Source organism: Lepisosteus oculatus, chromosome 2 (assembly GCF_040954835.1).
Source record: "Lepisosteus oculatus isolate fLepOcu1 chromosome 2, fLepOcu1.hap2, whole genome shotgun sequence".
Lineage (NCBI taxonomy): Eukaryota > Metazoa > Chordata > Actinopteri > Semionotiformes > Lepisosteidae > Lepisosteus > Lepisosteus oculatus.
In genome coordinates, this window is record NC_090697.1 from 20,622,317 (window position 1) to 20,639,595 (window position 17,279).

General features: G+C 37.5%; 2 protein-coding genes across 2 annotated transcripts in view; one reads left to right on the forward strand and one right to left on the reverse strand.

Annotated features, from left to right (window-relative positions):
- Positions 1–620: 620 nt before the first annotated feature.
- On the reverse strand, positions 621–5,685 carry mrpl19 (mitochondrial ribosomal protein L19). The gene is made up of 6 exons (XM_015339041.2): positions 5,574–5,685; positions 5,014–5,137; positions 3,257–3,375; positions 2,807–2,941; positions 2,069–2,250; positions 621–1,124 (listed from the first exon to the last, which is right to left on the reverse strand). The coding sequence occupies exons 1-6, from the start codon at positions 5,653–5,655 to the stop codon at positions 903–905; spliced, it is 864 nt and encodes a 287-aa protein (XP_015194527.1). The 5' UTR covers positions 5,656–5,685; the 3' UTR covers positions 621–902.
- A 7,847-nt stretch (positions 5,686–13,532) lies between these two features.
- The window catches only part of LOC102698994 (protein eva-1 homolog A), an 82,581-nt gene continuing 78,834 nt past the window's right edge, over positions 13,533–17,279 (forward strand). Inside the window, exon 1 of the mRNA XM_015339055.2 lies at positions 13,533–13,783. Within this exon, the coding sequence (XP_015194541.2) occupies positions 13,675–13,783 (109 nt within the window). The 5' untranslated portion in view covers positions 13,533–13,674. The remainder of the gene's footprint in view (positions 13,784–17,279) is intronic.

Here is a 17,279-nt window from a genome sequence, read left to right on the forward strand (position 1 = left end):
ATTCCTGCTGCAAATCTGTGTTGCATTGTTCTGGAACAAACTCTACAACAACCACCATTTTTTTAATTGGTCTACATTTCAGGATCAGGGATTGAGCTCCCTCACTCTTATCAGCTAACAGGTGCTGGAGTGGATTTGTTTAGGGTTGCGATACTGGGTGGCCTAGTAAGAATGGGTTGTTTATTATTTCCTCAAAGTGAGCTATGCTTTTTTAGTTCATCGGTATTAAGCAGACAGATCTGTAGAATACTTGATGTCAATCAAGTGTTGTCATTGGATCAGCGCATACTTTTTTGTTCTTCCCAGTTCCTGGATAGCCATGGTACATTGTTTTTTAATTTTTTTTTAAATTAATTACTATTAAAATACAGTAAAAATACCATTGCACTTCCTCAAATTCATACTATTGTTTATCCCATGAACAAAATGTTTCATAACTACCAAAAGTCCATCAGAAGAAGAAAAGTGTTTTAAAACACTTTTACCTGTTGATCCTCATTTCTTCCTTCCAGTTACCATTTAGTCTATGTACATACAGTATAACCAAAGCATTTGTTTGATTATAAATGTTTTTGTTAAAGTGTTTCAGGTTTTTAAAGTTAATTTTAACTTTTCAAATGAACATGAGCAGTAATAGTTTATTTGCATATATACAAAAACACATGTGAATGGTTACTTATAAACACAAAAGGCCACTGTAATGTTTAATGATCTACAAGAGAAAAATGTTTGGGAACAATTACCTATGGCCATTTTGAAATGTACAACAGAAGGTAAGTTAGCTGTTTATGACAGTCTACAATGTTCAGCAGGCTAAACAGCAGACTTTGGTATTGGAGTTCATAAAAGTCTTTGCCAACCACCAACATGTAGTACAGCATATGAATTTATACAACGAATGTTTATTTATTCATTTCTCTCTGAACTTCCTTCCAGATTTTCTCCTCTATTTTGGTGGTATCATAATCTCTCAGCATGTCAAACTCCAGCCAGGGCTGATCCCATTTTTTTGCCTCTTCCATTTTCTCTTCAGTCAAGCACAAGTCAAAACGAATTCCTTGGACCTTGTACTTTGGGCGTTCCCATCTCTTGGACCACGGCTTGGGCTTCATTTTCACTTTGAGCTTTGAAGTGGAAAGAAAAAAAAATGAAATTATTAAAAAGGTTGTGTCAGCAGAAAGACTACAGTTTAATAATATATTGCAAGCAACTTTTCAAGCAATGATTTGATAATCTATCAGAAGCAAGGGACATTTAGTGCACAATTATATAGTGTAAGAGTTTTTGTAAAGAATACTATGTTGTAAACAAGTGGATTTTTCAGAAACAGTGAAACACAAACCGTGTGGAGACTACATGAAAATGCATTTAAATCCTAGAACGGGGGGCATTTGCTTACAGAAAGGATTGTGGGAATGTGGTACAAGCTTCACAGCCACTTTATTGAAGCCAATATCCTGGCTTTTTTCAAGAAACAGTGGGATGAGATTCTTGGATCACTTAACTACTAATTACCAATCAGGCCAGAGAAGCCAAATGTCTTTTTATCATTGTTTGTAACCTTTATATTCATGACTTTAATGATTTTATGCTTGGCCATAAAGTCTCAAAAGATTATGTATAAACTAAAGTTAGTGGGGCTTTTTTAAGTTTTTTGTGGAAGAAAACTTTGAAAAGAGTGGTATTCTTAACACATAACAAGCGGTATAAGCAATGCATAAACATAGCAAAGAGATCTGCAGTTTTGGATAAAATATCCCTGACTTCGGAATCATGATTGTAAATTAACTGACACAAAGAAAATCCCCTGCCTATTCTTTGTTCACTCCAAACTTAGGTTAATCTGAAAGTTAAAACATCAAAGGTTCAGACTTCCCTTCATGTTACCAGTCAACTGTGATTGGGATTCTCTGCATTGCAGCATGTACAGACACAAATGGCATTTCCAAATTGAGTAGGTATACAATAAAGCTATATTCTTAAAGAAAAGTCCCAAGTGAAAAGTTGAGAAGTGGTAAACTATCACGTCTCATCCTGCTTCAGGCTTGAGTAAAAGCAATGAGCTTACTGGGTTGACAGGCACTTCTCCATTTGCAGTGTGGGACACTGGGTTCATGTTAAAGTCAATGGTGCTGTATTCTGGCAAAGCATCACGCAGATACATCAGGTTGTCATCCAGTCGCTTCTCCAATTTCAGCACCTCAATCTGTTGGATTCGGGGGTTGTACATTTCATAACATATCTCAACACCTGTAAAACAAACACAGCAATCCAAAAGTAAAAGCTGAACACCACATAATAAGAAAGAGTAATGCCATATGTATACTGTATGTTATACAGGAGACTAAAGAAAAGACTGTGAGGGATTTAATTCTAATTATATTTATGTATTTTAAGAAATTAAATTTGAAGTTTAATGCACTAACTGGGATTATCACATTGTGTAGTGAGATGCAGTTCAGAATACCAGATCCGAAATAATTAAAATATTAAAGTGAAATCTGGAACACAACATTAAAAAAAAAACATTTAAAAATTCTTATTGTAATCTGTAATAAATGTTATTATTTAGAGATTTTAATGTGTTTGGTACTTATAATTCTCAATTTTGGATTTCTAGTATGCCAGGAATGCTTGTGTGCTGTAAACCTAATTTTGAAAGAGTTGCTCTAAATGCCTCCCCTGAGGTGTTTATCTGACGGGTGATGTTGCCTGAATTTTAATTAGCTGATCCAAACAATAGGCCATTCCTGGGATTGTCAATAATCTCTCTTCTTTCTAATCAGTGACATGGTAAAATCCTCACCTTGCCCATCAATGATGTTCCTGAGGACAAACGTAGCACCAAGTCCTTTCCCAGACCTCTGGATACATATACCCACAAAGCGGTTAATTTTTCCATTAGCATAAGGGTCAGCCATAGTTACAGCAAGAATACTCCCTGAAACAAAAATGATAATGATTTTCTTAATTTATAATATGCACATATATGCAATCTTGAGAAACCATTCACTGCTGTATTTGTAATGATTTCAGAATGTGAATGAGCTACTAAATGACTAATTAAATCATTTTAAATTCAGTTAATATCCACTGGGATTTTTTTTTTTAATTAAGTCTTCCCAAAGACAGTCACTTCACTAATCACAAAATGTATTAAATGAAAATGCTAATGATACAGGCTTCATAACTACACAGTGTTTTGACAGGTGCATTCAAGTCACTGAAAACAACCCTCAGCAAAAAAAAATCTCACCAGCATAGAATTCTGGAATGTTCAGCACTTTCCGCCTCGCTATCATGTCCTTTCGCTCCAAGGCAAATTTGAGTGGATTGGTTCTCTGTCTGGGAGGTATGAATTCTGGACTTAGGAACCTGGAAAGCAAAAGAAAAAAATACTTTCTTTAAGCATCTGTCACTGATGAATTTATACGCATGGCTAACAAGCACACAATGATTAACTTACAGTCATCCCCCAGTTTCTGAATTTTTGCTACAGCGAAAGCCACTAAATATGTATTTAATTTTCACCCTACGAACAACATTTTCGCTTCAATGAATGAAATGTATTCTTGGCCTGCAAAGTGATCATACGTGAAAAAGTACACGGTAGGGCTGTGAATCTAGGGAGACGTGCCCAGCTTTTTTTATTTTGATTTTTTTTCCCCGTTTAGACATGTTCACGTTCTGTTGGTTGTGTTGTGGTGTGCGCATGCTCTTTTATTATATTTTGTTCTGCATTATCTGTGTAATCAATATCCATCACGGGTCCAAAACCTGTGAAAAACTCTCAGGGTGTTGCTTAGAAAGCTAAGAAAATCGAATTAATATGTAATGCGGATGGCTATCAAAAAGACATTTGTGTTGCTATGAGTTTGGCTGTTTCAACACTTTGTGTGATTTTTTTGTAAAAGGAAAAGATGAAGAGCATGGAAGAATCTAGTGTTGATGCTGTGAAACTGCATCACATTAGGAAGGCAAGAGATTTATTCTTTATTTCCACATTTAACAATTAAACTGAAACTTGAAAAGAGGGATGATTGTTCATTCTTTTATACAAATGTAAGTCCCCCTTACATTTACTTAAAAGTTTCCTGCAAAAATAACACCACCTTTCTTAAAAGGATCCAGTTGACATTGAAGCAACTGTCAAGAGAGCTTTGAGGAAAGAAAGAGTTTATAAAATGCCAAAACCCTTTACCTATCACTGATAATATTTTATTTCAAAGATACTGTTTCAAGACATTGTACATTAATTTTCATTCAGCGTCTCTTAAGTCCATACATTATTAATATTACTTGTCTTAGCTTTGCAACAACAGAAACTGTGCATAAGGCTGAGATTCTTGAGACTGGTGCAGGTGAGACAAGCTTTTTATCACAAACTCAGGCTGAATTTGAACTAACCCACAGCAGGTTAAGAATAGAGGACATGATGATGATTATTGGTCTTCATAACTAGATACAATTCAACCTTGCTTTCTGAAACTGAAAAGCCAGACTCTTATCAACATATTTACTAAAGTTATCTGGCTGGTTAATATGATTTCACTGCTTGTTAGTGCTTTGCATATGTTGTTTAGGTTTGTTCATATGTTAATATGTTCTGGACAACTTTCCCTAGGCCTTTGCCAGTCATAGATTCCTAATAATTTTGCAGCCTATGCATGCTGACACAGCTACCCACCTGAACTACTATAGATTCCTAATAATCCCCATCCATGAACTGGGTATTAATGAGTTTTCTGAAGCAAAACAATGTGTGATATTACCGGCTGGTGTCCTATTCTAATGTATAGATACTGTTGGAGGATGCTCTAGGTGAGGGTCATACATGTGTTTACAAGGGGTCTAGCGGGAATCAGGTATTTGGTTTACGAATTTCCGCCTTACGAACAGTTTTCGTTATACGAGTTAAATTAGAAAAAATATTATGAACTATTTTTTCTCTTCTCGCAAGAAGACGAAACATTTGCTGTCTGATCATCTCAGGAACATGGCTCTTCAGTTTACCGTCTGAGCGTGTCCCCTGTTTGTGTCTTGTCCACAATGACAGGTTTCGGGGGAGGCGTGAATTTCGATGGTTGTCCATCTTCACTGTTCGCACTCAGAAGTCTCGCAGACGACGACAGGACACCTTGGCACACATTGTGAGAGTTTATATATAATTTACTAAGAGGAGACTGTTAACATGAAACATTTTCATCTAAACGACTTGAGTGTCAGACATTGATTAACCTCGACACCCGCAAACGAACTAAACTTAATCAGTTAATCAGTCACTGTAAATGTTCAAAATATTATTTTATATATGCAAAATATACAGGTATTCAAAACATATCACATATAAACTATAAACATTTTAGATATTCATGTATTATGTATTAGATAAGCATTTCTGTAAATCATGAATGTCCATCTCTCATCGCCAGCTCCTAGTGAAATTAAGACTTGACAAGGTGAAAATTAAAATCACTGTATAATATTTAACCTATCTAAATGTACCGCAAGAACACTGGTTCTATCCGCTGTTAAACATACCTTGAAATAAATTCAAATAAATCATAACTTACGTTGTTGAACTCTGTTTCGTGCAAAACTCCTTAATATTTGCAATGAACAAACCGTAAATCCCTCCCTCATGGACGCAGCCATATTTTAAAATGTGCGACTGAACTGACCTTCTGTCCTATACCACGTGGGAAACATTGCACTAAGGAAGCTTAAGAAGGACATATTGAACGCAGGTTTTGTGTGCTGTGAAAGGCGTTCCAACGCATTTTGGCAGGGAAGGTCGATACATCATCCACTTTCTAAATCGATTAGTTCAGAGGTGCACAACTCTGGTTGTCAAGGACTGGTTCCCGGCAGGCTTTAAATGTCTCTCTGAATCTCCAGCTTGTTAAGGACATTAAGTAAATAATGAACTGAATTAGGCAATTCAAGGGCTCAGGTAGAAGAAAAACCAAAAGCCTTTGAGAGAGAGAGTATTTATTATCCCAGAGAGGGCAATATATTTTTACAGCAGTAGATGATGTACAGATGGAAAAAAAAACATGACAACAACAGACCTACGCATGCATATATATTGCATAGAAAATCAAGTGTTAAGTAAGGATATGGCTACAGGTATAAATGAGAACTTAAATGTATTGGTTTTGGAATTGGGGAGTTGGTATCTACAGTCTGATGGAAGTAATTGGAATTCATTACACAAGGGGTGTGAAGGATCATCACAGATGGATTTTGCTTTACACAAAATTTGTGAATAATAGATGATGGAAAGGCCTGGAAGATCAGCACAAATGGCCTTCTGACACATTTTCTGATGTAGGTTAAGGTGGAGGTAGGGGGGCGTTTCCTGAAGTCAATTATCATGTCTTGGGTCTTGGACAAATTTAGCTTGAGAAAGTTTTGTTCACACCTGGTGGCAAACTCATCAATGATGTGTCTGTGCCTCTACTCATTTGCTTTCAGTAGGCAAACAATATACTTAATTTTATAACATCAAAGTACATTTTTGACATTTGGCAGAGGGGGCGTTTATTATATATATGACATTGTACAACAGGTAATTGCATGAAATTAGGTTTTAATATTCTTTTATAAAACTATATTAAAACCATAATTCCAAGGGATTGCCACAAACGTTGCCAGGAACAAATTCTTTGGTATAATTAGTGGATATAATAATTCCAAGAATGTGATAAGAAAAATACCAGATTATTCCATTGAAAGTGAACGTGTAGACATGAAAACATCTTGTTTTCTCAGGGAAATGCTTTTTTCAAACATCACAGACTTGCCCTGTTCGCGGGGCAAGCTGGTGTGGACATGCAGCTGTTATCTTCTGTACCCACCTGTCACTCAGCCCTAGGATGCTGTGGACACTGTTTTGACAGGAGACCAGAATCACCTGGAGACAATTTACTACGTCAACACTTCAGATGGTTGAGGGATATATAAGGGCTGCTCTGACTGTACTTGGGGTTTAGGTATAGAATTCTGTCTCTGCGCCTTTCAGGCTTTGTAGTCACTAATCCCTAGCTCTGTTTTTCTCCTGTGCTTTGTTGGAATTCTGACCTCTGCTTTATTACCTCACTTTACTCAGCTCAGAACACCCCTCGGCTTTGTACCTCTACTGTGTTTTTGTCGTCTTAGACCTTGACTCGCTTCAACCTTGTCTTCCAGATTTCCTCCTTGTACTTTGGACTGTGTTTTTATGGATTCACCAGTTTTTCTTGACCCCCGCCTCCTCGGCCACAAACTTGCGTCAGCATCCGATCTATCTATATCATCTGCGCCACTGTTTCCATGAGTCCCTTGCCTGTTGTAGCAACCATCCGCCTGCACACAGCACTCTGCTCCCCCAGGTCTCATCCGTTATTTATCCAGAAAGCGAGTTCAGCTTACACCTCTCGATCTCCTTGCTAGCTCCACCAAGGAGCAGGATCACTACACCGTAACGGAGGCCTGAGCAGAGTGAGAGCAGCCCACTAGTAAATTCTCCTGTCAAAACGGTGTCCATGGCAACTGGTGCTGAGTGACAGGTGGGGGGAGCAGTGGCTGGCTTCCATGCCAAATGCTAACTTGCCCTGCAGAGCAGCAGCTTGGGCAAGCATTACAAGCGTATTAAATGCCCCCGCCTATGCTTAACATTAATCTTAGAATCAACCCTAAACCTCACACTGTCCCAAAACACAGCTCCTGCACTAAACCAAGTCCAATGTAAGTCTAACATTGCCAAACCTAATGCTAAGCCTAACTCCTAGTTTATCCCTATTCGTGGCTTTAACCACAAGCCTGGTGTGATGAGTTCAGCTCTTCCTACTCCCCAGGAATCGATACAAGTTGCTAACAGGCTCCTAGGACACACAGCACCATCCAATAGACAGCAGATAACTCTTCCAAGCTGTAAGACTGGGTCCCCTGCCACAGCAGAGTTTTACACTTCCCGGATTTCAGGCCTGTTACATTAGTTCAATACCAGATGCCTGTGTAACAGGGCTAAGTGACCCCGAGCATCAGTTACAGAACTGATGTCACCCACTTGAAACCTGGATAGTGTAAAGGTTTCCTGCAGCAGAAGGCCTGCTCTTTTCTGTGTAGGCGGTGATGCTGTGTATGCTCTAATCCTGTGAGCCTTTGTGATTGAATCTGCATCTCTCATAGATCAAACTAGATCAAACTGTACCTTGTAGAGCTCTACATCTTATTAGAACCTGTATTTCCCAGTCCTAAGTGTAACCTTTACCCAACCCTAACTCTAACTTTAAAAACATAAGCAAGACTGCAAAACAGGCCGTCGGGTACATCCAGCTCGTTTGGTAGTTAGTAACTAATTGATCCACGGATGCCATACAGCCATTTCCTGAAAGAAGGCAGGCTATGGGCTCCAGCTACATAGCTGAGTAATTTGGTCAACAATTCCAAAACCTTTTGTTTAGAATACTGCCTCCTGTTCTTGGCTTTAAATGCTTTCTAAATCTGAACACAACTCAAAACTTTATCCTACCTTTGATTCCCATCCTATCTGAAATCATCACACTAGTCAAAGTACAAAACTTGATTCATCCTAAGACCTAACACCTACATGTACTGTACTGTACACCTCCTCAAAATCAAATCATAATGTCATGGTCTACATTCCACCCCTAGAGGGCGCTCCATTTACTCCTGTCAAAAGTTCCCTGTGATTGTTTATATGTGTTCCAGGTGTGCCCTGTTGTTTCTCCCTATTTATTTTCAGCACCTCCAGGGTTCAGCATTAGGATGTGGAAGTCGTGAGGCCTGCCTAGCACCAGGTTGCCCCACGTCCGTGGCCTGAGGGCATAGGCCTCATCCCTGACATTTCCCACTTCTGAGCCCGGGGTGTGGAGGACCTCGCCCCAAAATCCCAGCATCTCCATGTCCATGTGTTCGTGTTTTCCCCTTCCCGGGGATTTTAACCTTGTCATGTCCCAGGATGGATCTTTCGGAAATGGACTCATGGACTGTGCCCTGACCCAGTTTTGGAGCTGCTCGGATTTGGATGCTGCTGTGTATTTCTGCTGTTGTTATTGTTCACTGTCTCACAAACTCTCACTGTTTACTTTATTGTACAATTAAATCCCTGTGTGAATCCCTCCTGTCTCCTTCAGCCCTTACTGCTGCGCATAGGGTCTACTACTACACCCAACACGGACTGCAGAACCAGTTTGAGACACATAAGCCAAAAGTTCAGTTCAGATTATTGTCATATGCACAAGTGCAATGAAATGCTTATTTGCACATATGATGCTCCAATATAAAGACATTAAGGAAACACTAAAAACATAAACACAGAACAGCTGCAGCAACAACGAGTCAAATAACAGACAAGTTAAAAAAACATCAGTGAGAGCCAGTGGTAGGGGTAGAGTTCAGTAATATCAAGTGATCAGGTGATCAAACTTCAAACTAATATCAAACTAATATTAACCAATATCAAATTATCTCTGAATGAAAATCTATAGCTTTGAGTTTGCTATAATTCAAGTCCTAATGTTGATTCTAGCTCTAGTCTTAAAATAGATGTCTTATATTTTGGCTTATAGAGAATATATATTTCCTTATGCACTGCAGAGGTGGATTTCTTTTGAAGAGCAAAAATGTGACTTTGTTTGCACACAAATATGTGCCTGGATAAAAAAGAGAAGAACACAGTTCATCTATTCAACAAAATGTCAATTTCCAAATAGAAACTTAGGCAATAGTGTCTCAAAAGAGTATTCTTATTTACCAAGTGCAATAATGGTGATAGTGACTGATCGCTATCATTTTCAGCAATTATCTTTACTATCCCTATACCAACATAATTGTGAGCTTCGGACACAATTTTAGGGTTATTGTTTTCTCAATTGAATTATCATCAATAGCATCCACTTTAAAGCATACAGAATATGTGCAGAAATACACAGAAATAAAAGATATACCTTTGCCTCATATTGTTTTCATTTCAAATTTGAACTGCTTGAGTATACAGCAGAAATATCACGTTTGACTTCACTATCCCAATACGTACGATGAGCACTGCATTAATTTAAAATCTATGATCTTGAAAGTTTGCTTGTTCAAGAAATAAAAGGGATGTATTTTTTAAGTCACCAAGACCCTTGTAATAAAGTGCGACTGAGTGTTAATCAATTTATCCTTAGGCAGACAAAAACTTAATCTTAAAGCAATCGTACTTTCACGCTTAATTTAGTACTCAGTAATATTCCCATGCCTTTAATTACACCGTGAACTTCATTTTGATAAATTCATTTTTCTTAGCCTGCCATACTACTTTTTACCACGAGGGGTCTCCTTCCTAATGATGTTTCTTGCTCACAACGAAATTTAAATTGCCGAACAAGTTCCTCAATTTCGAACTTTCACTAGATTAGTAGCAAGCAGCGAGAGTGGCTGTAGTGTACTTTTACGAATTATAACAATTTTTACACATTGAAATAAGAATCTTCAGAATAGTTCTTTACCCACATCATGTAAGGCTCATGGTAGTGTACTGTAGATCAGACAAGGAGATGCTGTTGTTTCGCATTTTTCCTCAAATTATATATTTCTATCCCAAATAACATAAAAACAAAATAATGTGTGATTTTATTTCTCTTTCCATGTAATTTGTTTTTGTTATCAAAACACAGTTAGTCGGATTTCAACTGTGTGTATTGTGATTATTTCCCTATGACCACTAGGCGGTATCTACCAGCACTCAGAAATCAAACGGCAGTGAATGTCTGAACCTGTTGGAATGCATGGAGCTGCTGCAGCCCACCAGACTGTGGTTTACAGGATGAAGGTACTGTAAATGTTTCCTGGGGTGCAGTGTGGTGGCACAAAGGCTGGCATTCCTGCCTCACAGCAATAGGACCTTGAGGTTCATTTCTGAACCTGTCCTCTGTTTTCTCCTGCAGTTCAAAGACTTACTGGTAGGTTTACTGGCTTCTGGGAAATGTGTCTCTGGTGAGAGTGTGTGTCTGTGTTTCTGCCTCTGTGTGCCCTGCAATGGACTGGCATTCGGTCCAGTGTGTTTTCCGCCTTGCTCCCGTTGCCTGCTGGGATAGGCTCCCACTCCCTAGTGACCCTAAATTGACCCTAAATGGAATGGAAATCAGCTAGAAAATGGATATCTGCTTCCTGGAGGTAATTTACAAACAGCAAATTAAAAAATAAATAACAGTTTATAATGGCGTGTTGCAGATTATAGTTTCAGATTAAAATATATCACAGTGTTTTAAGTTATTCAATCAAGTGATTTTTAACTGTCTTCCTGGAAGCCCTGGGGTGTTCACGTTCTAATTCAAAAGAATATCTAAATTGCTTAATTTAAAAAGCCAGTTACTGTAAGTGGTAAATTGTTCCAAGTTTTTATTAAGTGAGGACTGGACTATTTAATTGCTGAACATTTCTTGTTCCACATGAAAGCTACACAGTCAGGCAGACATATTAATCCCCAAAGTAGTTAGAAGCCTGGCAAAATGTGTTGCAACAACTATGAATCACAAAAATCACAGACAGTCTAACAAGAAGCCTAACCTCAGGTTCATTCTGCAATTTAATCAAAAATACTTTGAACATGGCTGTATATCCATATAGGAAAAAAAAACCTCCAGTCTCTTCTCTTTTCTCCTCTCACTCTCACACCCTCTCTTCTCAGAGCTTCTATGCTGATTTCTTCTCTCCATTCAGATTCATTTACAGTAGTTCCCCTCCTGGTGTGTTATAAACACCGCTCCATTGAATGCACAAATTGAAGTGCTTATTGTAGCATGTGTAAAAGTGCTGTTTGTGTAAGTTCTGAAAGTGAAATAAAGTGAAAAAATGAATGTAACTGAAATGTGGCCAGCTGCAGCATCTACCACACACAAAAAGGAAAGAGTCCAGAACATTATGTCTGTTAGTAGAAGACAAATTTCTGGGTTAAAAACAGGAAGGTCATATCTCCCTTATTGTCTGCAAGCATGAATATTCTAGAGTGGATCAGTATGGGTGCCATTGATGTTTTTCTGTTTGGTTTTGGTCCTCTCCAACACTGCCCAGGAATCCCAGAGCTCAGGAACACCGATTTCAAGACCTAGGTGATGTTTGAAATGACTTGTTTGCATCTGACCCCAGAAAAAATGAAGACAGAATATTCTGTAGCATAGTACAGATACAGGATCTAGCCTAGTCTGAGAGACAAAATGAATCCTATTCTTTTAAAGTCACTTTCCAGTGTTTTGAAATGGGAAGGTGGGAGTATAGGTGAGAAAAACTGAACAAAATAAAAGACAGTTCTGAAAACCATTTAGGATTGTTGAACTAACCTGTAGAGTGTTTCAGATATGCTCAGCCTTGTGCATATTGTACCAAAAAACTGTCTATTTTCCTTGGCCAACACAAGAGATTGAATGGTCCAAAGAACTCACTACAGTAAGGAAACACTGTCATACTGTCTCTGAAAGGAAGTGGAGTCCTGTATCCTGTGTTCATTCAGGCAAGCAAGAACTGAAAGATCTCTATGGACATTCAGTTGACAACTGCTACAGACTCTCAGTTGATGAATTTTGCTTTTGGTATTCAGATATAGCTCATATATCCTATGTTACATTGACCTGCAGTTTCAGATCTTCAATAGATTAAGGACAAAGACTGCAGGATAAGTACAAATTGTAACTGTGTGCTTGAAGGTAACAGATTGATTTCTGATTTTAGGTAGTGGTGAGTGATTGGGTTTTGCTCAGATGTCTGTTTGCCATCTGCTTCTTCCAGGGATCCTTCTATGGTCAGGCACACAGCTCAAACTGCCCTGAAGGATTGTTCCGCTCTGCTAACACAACCTCAAAGGCTATGTCTCTGGCCAAGGCTTCTACTATGGAGAATGTTGCTAGGAGGCAAGCCTGATGGGCCTGTTTAATTGGGAACAAATTGTTCAGAAAAGCTTCTTGATTCATGTACTTGAGCACAGGCAAACGAGTCGTTACAGGTTTCCTGAGTAATGTACATAACATGAGCCCCAACAACCTCAGCTTCTGCTCAGTGGTTTGAATGTGGGTACTGTAAGTTTGTTTCACTGGGAGCCGAACACTAGTACCAAAGAATCTGCATGCAAATATAACTATATGGGGACATGTAAAATGCTACTTTTTTTCGCAGTGTAAACCTTTTTTCCTGTCTCTTCTATTTCAAAATTAAATTCTAAAACCAAGTGAAAAAAATGTGGTCTCTTTCGCTAGTAATGTTCTTACTATGAATTGATTCAAAGCTTCTTCCCACGTACATTTGAATTTTTACAGTTAAATATCAAGAAAACGATGGGTTATGCTGCTGGAGGTTTTAAAATCTGCGGTATGTGAAAATAGTGGTGTGAGACTCCAAGTTTACTTTCATGCTGTTGTTTTTTTTTAACTGAATCATTGTATTAAAAATAGAGGATAATAAATTACAGGGCTCTAGGACCACGCTGAAATCCTTTCCTCCAGGTAGGCAGGAGTTTGTAAATTTCAGTCCGCCTTTCAGAAGTGGATGTTGTTTCCTCTGTTCAGTGAGATGAAGTGATTCTCATTCTTGGGTCGTAGAAATGGGACAAGTCCTCCACAAATTTTGCTGTACATTATTTTACATGATCGTGAAATAAAATCTAAAAGATAGAAACAGATCATCATAATTTTAAGGATGTTTTTCCCATATGTTTCTACCTCGGCTGTTAATTACGCACTTGTGTTGGGAATAACGTGTTTGACTATCTTCAGCAACTTTACCAAAAGTTCTTCAGAGTTCCCAGGTAGGAAACATGTACATATTTCTAGCAAATTTCATGCGGCATTTTATTAAAACGCATATTCGTTATTGATTTGATTAAAGCTTTTTCAGGTGGACCAGAAGTGTTCTGCTAGAGAAAACATGTTTGCTATCAGCAGTGCAAGGAGAGGCGAGGCGAAGTTTATGATTAAATGAAAACGCTGCTATAGTACTGTAGGTGATGGCAAACCTCAATTGATCTGTTTACACCAGTAAACTTGTCGTAGTCAATGAGGATTATCAATATATTTAGAATTAATCTATCGACACATTCGATAAGGTTCCTATTTATGTGAATCATGTTCTGATGGTAAAATACATTTAAAAACAAGTGACTGTGTTCCTATTTCTGCTTTGCTGGTGTTTAATGAGACAAAGATTCACATACTCATAAAACCTAATATCAGGTTCCTAGTTACTAATCTCAATTGTGTGATGATCTTGGAAATATTCATTTTTAAAGGAAAGCATACTAATGACTAGTATAATGCCCAACATTGTGTACTGTTTTTACGCATTACATGATTTTGTCACAATATTTAATCTATAATAAAACGATATTTAAATTGTTTGACATATGTACACTTATTTGCAAACTGCTGTCACACGCCTTATTTGGCAGTGTCTTAGTAATTCATTTATATTTCTTTGCTAGAATATTTTTAAATTTACCATCTATTATTTTGTTGCAGACAGTCAGTTAACAGTTGTAACCGCAAGGAAGTTCATCAGCTTGCTGTAACGTGCATTGTATATACTTCAGACTGTTGTACATTTTGGTACTTTTACAAGCCCGTACGTAGTGCTGCGCTTCTTTTTTAACTTTAAAGGAAATTGTTTTTGAAATCTACCAATCTAACAATGGCCGTTTTCTCATTTTGTGTATAGTATTTGTATTTCAGCTAGTGGCTTGATATTTCGCTTCATTTTTATGGCTGTAAATTAGCAGCGAATAGCTAGTGTTCCGCTAGTGTCTCCGAGTCAGTTTGACAGTGGTGTTTGGAGTGCCATCACTACTAATAGTATAGTATCACTACTATCTCTTTTCTAACAGCTTGTGAATGGGTTTTAAATAAGACTTTGGCGTTGGGTTTAGAGATATGAGGAGAAATCCAAAAATCGCTTTGCGGAAGGGAGCATTGTCAATGAAATGTGATGATAAAATGTTACAGTCAGGAATGCAAGTTTTTTTTATGCATGAGTCACTTTTACTCTGAAAAGAGGGCTTTAACATGGATAAACAACACGACTTTTTAGGTGGTTGTGTTTAACAGTCACAACATTGAAAAGCATGTCTTTGTCTTTGAGAGAAGTATTTCCATACATGGGATTTATACAGTTTAAATGTGTGCTTTTAATAAGTTGCATGCATAATTTCTTAATTCTATTTAGCCTTCCTGTAAAGTATTAAAACGCTCATTCTAAAACAAATGAAAGAATTATTAAAATAAATATCACTGTGATTTGAGCTAGTGATTTTAAAGATATTAGAAGGATAAAAGTTGAATACTTAAATAATTTCTAAAAATCTTCTGTATTTTATAAACTATATATATTGTACTGAATGTTTTTACATATTTTCTTATTTTCAAAGCTTCTTTTAACGCACATTGTACCTGTCCGTATTGTCTTCAACTGCAACGTATATTTCACAGATACTGTATCTCTTGTATTTGAAATAAACTTTTTAACACTAAAAGGTGTTCATTCTCTGCAGCATAGGTAATTTAATACTTAGCTACACTTTCTAAAGAAGAATCTGGAAAAATATTGTTGTATATCTTAAACATAAAGCTTTAAGAAATGTTGAACACACTGTAACTGAAGCAATTTGGATTGTGCATATTGAGCATGTCGGTTCATGTCACATTTTGGATAAAAAGAAATTGCCCCAATTTCAGTTGTCCCCATGCTGAATGTGAACCCTTCAGAAAGCTTTTCTACAGATAGAATAAGGGCTGAAGGATTAATTAGGTGGCTAAGAGAGGCAGTGATGCACAACAAGAGGACTTGGGCTGACTTTGTGAAATATGAGAATGTTATATTCTGTGCCCAGCTGTGAAGTGAACTGAGAGAGACTTCCAGAAACCCCGACAAAGAATTGAAACATAAAAAGGCGAGATAGGAAGATTTAAAGGAAAGAGGAAAAACACAGCGATGACACACACAAAAAAAAGCATTGCTCACCCTCTTTACACTACTGAAACTTATCAGCACTGGTGTGCTGTTAAGAAAATGTGTTGTGTTGATCCTCAAAGATAAGATCATTGTTGGCTAAAGTCATTCTCACCTGAGCAAACTGTGTATACAAGATGACAAAAAGAAGTGGGTTGAAAACCAGAGTGGAGAGATGGGCCTTTAGTTTAGGGTTTAGCAAGAAGTGGTGTTAATTGAAAAAAAGTGGTTTACTGTAGTATGATAGTTTGTTGTTGTGAAGACAACACCCACCAAGTGTACAGTAGCTCTCCTAGGCTTACAACTAGGGAAAGGCAGAAGCTGATGAAGGGCTTGTTAGAGGAACATTACTGCATTTCTACACAGAAATTATCCATTTCTCAGTATAGAGGACAGCAGTGGTCTTGTCCAAATTGTAATGTATCGTATACATATTTCATAATATGTTTTGTTTTACCTGAACCCTAGTCAAGAGGTTACCAGGACATCTGCATCTTCTGAAAGTGAAGAGATCATGCAGGTAAAAGTAGGAATCCATGAGAACACAATCAAATATGACAGTCATATTGTTTTCCAATGCACCAAATTTCTGAAGTGTGTCTAACTTTAAAGATTTTTGCCAGAAGAGCTATTTTTTCTGGACATTTGTACTATGTACAAACTGTGTTATTTACTGTGTTATGTGGAATATGTAGTCAAAATTGTCTCAGTTCAAAGGTAACTTTAGTACCAAATTTAACTTTTCCCTGCAGCTATGCCTGTATCTTTGTTTTGAAATCCTGCTATTTTTGTTTTAGGAAGCAGGGCAATGGACAGGAGTGGCAGACAAATGAGTAGTAAGAAACAAACTGGAAAAAATAATTGAAAAATGCAGCTTTGTAAATGGAATGCATGACTTTTGGAAGTTCTGTGTACATGATGATTTAGTAATACATCACCTCCAGTAGTAAGTGCTACTTTTATTTTCTAACTTGCTGAATTCTAGATATCCTGTCATTTAAACCACAGAAAATTGCTGTAAACGTATGCATTTGTTTTTTCTGGAGAAACCACTTAATTATTATGTGGTTTATCATTTTTCCTGACTTACATACTTAAAAAATGGTATGTTGTAGGTAATGGCAAAAGTACACATTTACCTTAATTGTAGCTTACGACATTTTGCTCCCCACCTGTATAATCATGTCAATATAATGCCCTTGTTATTTTAATGTTAGTGTAACAGATAGCATTTTTCATAGGTGACAGGGGCACTACCCCTTGAAGAAAACAACTATTGGGCTTGATTGGGACTTTTAAAAAAA